General features: G+C 42.5%; 1 protein-coding gene across 4 annotated transcripts in view; it reads left to right on the top strand.

The window, feature by feature from the left end:
* The window catches only part of lrpprc (leucine-rich pentatricopeptide repeat containing), a 52,786-nt gene that overhangs the window by 5,633 nt on the left and 40,421 nt on the right, over window positions 1-6,732 (top strand). For all 4 annotated transcript variants that reach the window (XM_032540675.1, XM_032540673.1, XM_032540674.1 and 1 more), the window contains 3 exons: window positions 4,812-4,930; window positions 5,040-5,130; window positions 6,275-6,344. In XM_032540675.1, coding sequence (XP_032396566.1) covers window positions 4,812-4,930; window positions 5,040-5,130; window positions 6,275-6,344 — 280 coding nt within the window. The remainder of the gene's footprint in view (window positions 1-4,811; window positions 4,931-5,039; window positions 5,131-6,274; window positions 6,345-6,732) is intronic.

Below are 6,732 nucleotides of genomic sequence, written 5' to 3' on the forward strand. Positions count from 1 at the left end.
CAAAAACTGAAGCGATATAACAAGCATTGTTTCTCTTTTTAAGACTTTAGGCTATACTCTGAAAAGGGTTGAAAGATCATTTAGTTTTCCCCTGTTTTTATTCAGTGGAGAGCACAGTTCATGTACATGTCAGGCAGTTAGTCGCTCCTTCCTTTGTTTTTATTGAGTGGGTGTGTGGATACTGGGCAGTCCTTTACTACTGAGCCCTAAGCCTGTGTCGGAATATTGTTCAACGTGTCATGGAAAACCTATTTATCTGCCACTTAAGACCGTTAATGGCTCAGCATGTGCAGTTTAGTGGAATATTTCTGTTCCCATTCTGTCTTTACTGAGAAAAACAGAAAGGGTTATTTTCTTTGCCTCGTTTTTGTCAGCGATGAGCTTGTGGGGTGAAATCGTCTCAGTGACAGATAGCCGGCATTAGAAGACTTGTCAAAATTCACAAGTCATTATGAATGTACACTGTCAAATGCGTTCAGCGGCTTGGATTTTAAGTGCTTTATTTAGGCTGAGCTCTGGCTCTCTTTGGGGTTTTTCAGAGTGATTAATAAATGATGTTCTTGCCTCCTGTCAGCTAATTGACAGCATTTGAGCTGGCAGGGAGGAGAAACTGGTTAGACCAGTGTGGCGACGCTGCAGATTGACTTCTGTGTGCGGTCAAGACTGATTTTCAGTTTGAATAGTGAGATGCCTCAGCGCCTTGCTTGGCAGTATGAAGAAGAGGACTAGACATGAATTTAAACATGCGCAACCACACACACATAGACACATACTCTTACTTAAATTCCCCAACCGCACAGTCTTAAAGCCACACGTACACATCAGACTTCATCCATTTAGTATTTACAGTGCGGCAAGAATGACGGACGAAAAAAAAAAGTGGAGACCTTTTCTTTTTATAACACACTGGTTCATTTCTGATGGTGTTAGCCTTAACCCTCATGAATGATGCAGTCCCCCCCCCCCCTCTCTATTGCTCTCTCTTACACACTCATTGGCTGCAGGATGTGCGTGCGTGCGTGCGTGCGTGTGTGTGTGTGTGTTCACATTTGTGAGGGAGGGGGGCTTTCGGGGGGCAGTGCAGGTGATGTGACTGATGAGGAGTGACTTGATTTCATGTAAATGCAAGCGCTCTGAGGGAATTCACTTTGGATTACGCGCCCCACTGTGCACAGTCCATGAAATATTAAGCGCTGTGTCACTTTCTGTCCACAGGTGTCACTAGCGGGCAGAGAGGCCAGAGCCGTAGAATTAGAAAACAACGGGGGAGGGATGGTGAGGAAGGGAAAAATCCCTTGCATTTTGATGAGGTGTGGATTTGGCGGGTTTAGCGGAAGCATATGCTGGGCCATACTTCCCACCTGCCGCCAGCTAGTCACCGCTTGTCAGTCCTTGCGACGCAGCACACTCTTATCACTTCTGACATGGTGGAGCAAGAAACGGAGGGAGGGAGAGGGAGAAGAGTGCAGAGGAAGGGAGTGTGTCTGGCCTTGTGTGTTTTGGGTGATGAGAGATGTAAAGTCTTCTCTTCTTGCTGGTTGCCCGCTCGCCACCCACACCTGACTCTATTTATGTGACCTCATCTTCAACCCTTTCACTCTTTCTTTAGGCAGCTCCATCTGTTAAGTAGAGTGGGCTGCACTCACTGCCACCAGAATCTGTAATGCAGTCCTCCATGAACGTTAATTGGCGGAACCAGAGCCAAGCTGAAGTTGATTAAAACTAAAACAGCTTTTCTTGCCTCATAAAATAGAAATGTTCAAACAACCCGTCAATGCCTTGCAGCAAACAAAGTCTACCTTTTAGAGAGTCATAGTCACAGAGAGATGGCGAGACAGATGGTGTTGGAGGAGATAGGAAAGGAGAAGTGACAGGTACTCATGTCCAAGGACGGGAGGAGATGACAGCGACCGGTTCACTTCACTCCTTTTTTTCTTTTCTTTTCTCTGTCCTCACTTCTCATCTGTGACAGTTAACCTGAAGACATGAATCTGATGATGATATCTTGTGACCACTGCCATGCTGAACTCACTACTTTGATACTTCTTGCCTGGATGGTATGTCAGGCTTTATGCTAACCAACCTGGAGAGGCCAATACTTTTCTCAATACTCTGTGCCAAATCTTTATTTAAATTGTTCAGACAGGATAGAAGGCAAAATGGGTTACACGCATATGAGGATTATGGAAAAAGTAAAAAGTAAAAGACCTAAAGGGAGAACAGTACATATGACACTACATAATATCACACATTATTTTGTGTTGTATCTTGGTCAGTTTTTCTCATTTATTTTCACTCTTTTCTGGTATAACAGTCATGGAAAGAAGCTCTGGTGGTTTAGGAGAACCAGATAGAAGTAAATTGTGTAAAAAAAAATCTCGCCCTTTTTCCACCCAGTCAAAACTAAGTCAATTCAGACCATAAAAGACATCATTGCAACTCGTGCAACTGCAATACTTTATTTTTCTGGGCTTCTCTTGGATTCTTTTTTTTGTGATCAAATTTCTTTATTTATTTTTGGCTTCTCTTGGAGTGTTGTTGTAACTGTGAGTTTGTCAGAAAACTTTCTGCACTAGGCAAATAAATAGTCCAGGACATAACTCCTGTAAAACCACAATGCAGCTTATGTTATGTTTTGGTTGAGCCAGGCTAGCAGTTTCCCCTAATTTTAAGGCTTGTGCTAAGCTAAATTAACTGGCTGCAGGTAGTAGCTAACATTTGCCATAGAGACATGAAAGTGGTATATATAAAACTTTTTATTTTAATAAATGCTATAAAGTGAAGAGTTCCACTCACAACCCCAACTGATTTTCACTAATTTCTTTTACCGCCTAACTAAAACATGCGGTGACTTTTCCATAAGCCTGTTAATAATGGGATTGAAAACTACCACATGAAAACTACCACATGCTGCTACAGAGGTAGCAGCATGTGGTTGAAAGGGGTAACAAGCTCTTTGTCACAGACTTGACAAAAAAACACGCAAACATCCTTGTTGGACAACAGAAAAGTGCTGATAAACATGAAAGCTCACGTGCGGAAGCCGGAAAGAGAGAGAGAGAGAGAGAGAGCTTTTGCATTTATACCTCCAGCTCTCCATTCACTTGTTTTCTGTCTGGCTGGCTCACCGTGAAATTGATTATGGATTATTCAGGAGGAAAGCAGGAGCTCCATCTCTTCTTTCATAAAAAAAGCTTGGATGAAAGCGATTAGGGGGTAAGAATGGATTGGTGTTCTGCAGAACGGATGGATCCTCCATTGAGAAGAAAGCGTAAGATTGCCGGTTTACTTTTTCTTGAAAGCAGGGTAGATGGATAGGGGGCAGATGAATGAGTGATACGGATGGAGGGGAAGGCTGAATGGATGTCTGGAGTGGTTTAGGTAGCCTTACCTGGGATAATGCAACCCCAGTCACAGGTTTTAATGGCATATAAAAGCCTGGGACTCATCTTTTATTCAGCTAAAGAAAGAGACTGCCAGGTGAAAATACGTCCTAAGAGAATGTAGAAACACAGAGCCATATATGTGTGTGTGTGTGTTTCTGAACCTGAGTGGTGAGTAAATACACACAGCATCTAAAGGTATGTAAGGTAGCAAAGGAAGCACTTAAAGCTAGTTTTCTGAAGTTCACATGGGAACAAGGTGTATTGGTACACTGAATGTGCTCATACATAGCATATGCACTTAAAACCGCAGCGTAACACACACTGAGAATGAAGACACATGGGGACATGTACGTGCCCTCATTGAGGCCCATGTGCTTTATGGCCATGCTCCCAGACATATGCAAAGTGCTACAATACCACCTCTACATGTGCATACACTCACAAACACACAGACACTTGCAGGCATTTTGAGAGTGGATGTGTAGCTGTTCCATATGTATGTGGCTGTTTTGGCCTCCTTTCCTGGGGGCAGGACCTTAGGGCTCTGCTGGAGAGCAGGGTGATGGTGCAAGAGTCCACTTCAGGCCAAGTGCGTGTTTATGTACACGGGTCCTCCAGTCCAAGGTGGAGAGGGAAGCAGCCATTAGCATTTTGTCGATGGAGGGTCTGTTTGTGTGTGTGTTGGTGCCTGGCGATTTACCCGAAGGGTTGAGAGAAAGTATGTGCCAGCTCATATCTTGGACCCATATTTAAAAAGTGCTTACACAGCTCCAGGCCTGTACATGAGTGAGTTGAGAAAAGTGTATCTGAATTAAAACAGCCAAATAAAAAGGTTTGTTCACCCCAAACTGTTGTTTTCTCTCAATTTCTGGGATGCACATAAAAGAACCTAATCTTGCATATTTTTTTGTTTTTTACTGATCCAAAAGTCCCAGTTCTTAATTACATCTGTCACTACACAACACCTGCATTCCAGAGGACATAAAGATAACGTGAAATAAAAGCTGAGACAATTAGTCAGATAATTGAGAAGTGTGTTGAAAGAAAATGAAGCACCATCTTTTAATAATCTATTAATTGTTTAAGTAACTTATAAAGTCCAAATGCCAAACCTACACTTGTTACAACTTCTAAAATGTGAGGTTTTGCTGTTTTTTCTTTTATATCATTGTAAATGGAATATTGTTTGGTTTAAGACTATTAGTTTGTAGATTCTGGGAACTATTTTCTGGTATTTTCTAGACTTAAAATTGAATCTATTAGTCAGGGGAAAACATAACCATTAATTGCATCCCTGATCTACTACTAATTTATTTTGTTCTTGTTTTGGCTGTTGACACAAATGTGTAAAAAATATTTTTCTTAGTACCTCTGTCACTACACAAGGATAAAGTTGATATCAACGTATTACTTTGTGTGTCGTAGGTGTTGTTGAGGTGGTAAAGGGCATGCAGGAGCTGGAGGTCTGCCCTGATGTTGAGACTTTATCCAACTACATCCTCCCGGTCTTCCCCAGCACGGAAGCAGCTCGACAGGCCCTCAAGGTTGTTTGTGTGTGTGTGTGTGTGTGTGTGTGTGTGTGTCCGTCCATCCATCCAGGGTGCATTAAAAACTTGTTCTTTAACTGACATACAGGTGATTTTCTTTGTTCAGGATGCAGGCATCTCTTTGGAGTCGGAGGGCTTCCTGTCGTCAGAGGTTCGGTCAGTGGCTGTCAGCAACCTGGCTGAACTGTACACCATACGTAAGCCCACGCAACACACTGAACACATTCCAAAGAAGCTCTAGTGCATCTTGAGCACCCATAAGCATAAAAATGGCTGCTTTGCCTGCGGACTAATTGGACCAGCTTTAACACACACACATGCACACACACACACACACACACACACACACACACACATTGTGCCCATCAGGCCTGAATATGTAAAAAGCGAGAATGAGAGGCACCTCGACTGGTAGAGGGATGGAATGGAGAAGGCTGTTAAATAATAGATGATTCTTCCTGTTTTATGTCTTTCATCTCATTTTAGTCTCAAACATCTACCACTCGTCTTCACATATGTTGCTCCGTTTTATGTATTTTAGAGTGTACACAATAACCACCCCCACCCCCTCCCAAAAACACACACAAACCCCCAGACAATTTTCAGTATTTTTTAAAGATTTTGTATATTTCCCCTCACATAAACACAGCATACCTTCAAAAGGCTTTTTCCAGTAAGTATAATTCCAAACCTTTCCTGGTTTCAGCTTAAATTTAAAGATCACTATAAATTGAACATGTTTGGTTGTCGGACTTTTAGTCACACAAATCAAACAATTTAAAAGATGTGTTCGTGGGTACTATAAACTGGCTATTTTTTGTGAAATTTTATAGATGAAACGTTTAATTTATTAATTATTGTAGATTCACACCACTGCCCCTCAAACCCAATCCAAACGGTAATTAGTAGAATTATCAGTAATGAAAATGGCAGCCGTGGAAATCATATTTATTTAATTTTTCTTGGTGTGCTGGTTAAAGAAATAGGCATTCGACCGACTGGTTACCAATTTGACTCCTGGCTGGGGAGGTGAGGATGGGGACAGGCACACAATTAGTCTCTTTGTCAAAGCTACCTTTGATGTGTTTTTGAGCGAGTTATTATACTTGTACAAAGTTATACTCTGCTGCTCCTAGAAGTTATTTTAGCAACTTTTAGTGAGTGTGTACAATAAGTTCAATGAGTTTTGTCTTGCAGCTTAGATTTCTGTTGCCAGGATGTATTCTACTTACAATAACGCCTTAACCACACAGATCAATCCACATAAAGACAAGCTGTTGCTGTCTTTTCTCTTTGTTTCCCTCTAATCCCTTATCTGTCTGTCGACGCTCTATTTTCCAGTGTCTGATCCCTCCTGCCCATCGTTGGACCTCAGTATTTTCCGCGGCAGCCTCATCCTGGGCTTCAGAAAGTGAGTCAATTAACCTGTCATTTATTTATGTATAAACGTGTTCTCCATCATTTTATATTCCGTATTTCTCCATATTTTGCCCCATAACTCCTGACTGGCATTTTAGGGAGGCCTGTAGCACTGTGGAGCTCACTGTGGCATATGCTAGGACTATGACATGTGCAGCCTATCACACCATCTACAGCGTCTGTGTGCGTGTGTGGGCAGCTGGAGGGAAACATACACACACGCACACACACAACGCCTCATGCATATGGAGGCAGTCATCCCTCAGCTCTCGCCCCAAAGCACCGTGGGAGATATGCAAATTAGCAGATGCCCACCACTGCCCCTCATACCCAGACCCCCGTACTGATCTCACTCTCTCATTCTCACACACACACACACA

This window comes from Etheostoma spectabile, chromosome 17 (assembly GCF_008692095.1).
Source record: "Etheostoma spectabile isolate EspeVRDwgs_2016 chromosome 17, UIUC_Espe_1.0, whole genome shotgun sequence".
Classification (NCBI taxonomy): Eukaryota; Metazoa; Chordata; class Actinopteri; order Perciformes; family Percidae; genus Etheostoma; species Etheostoma spectabile.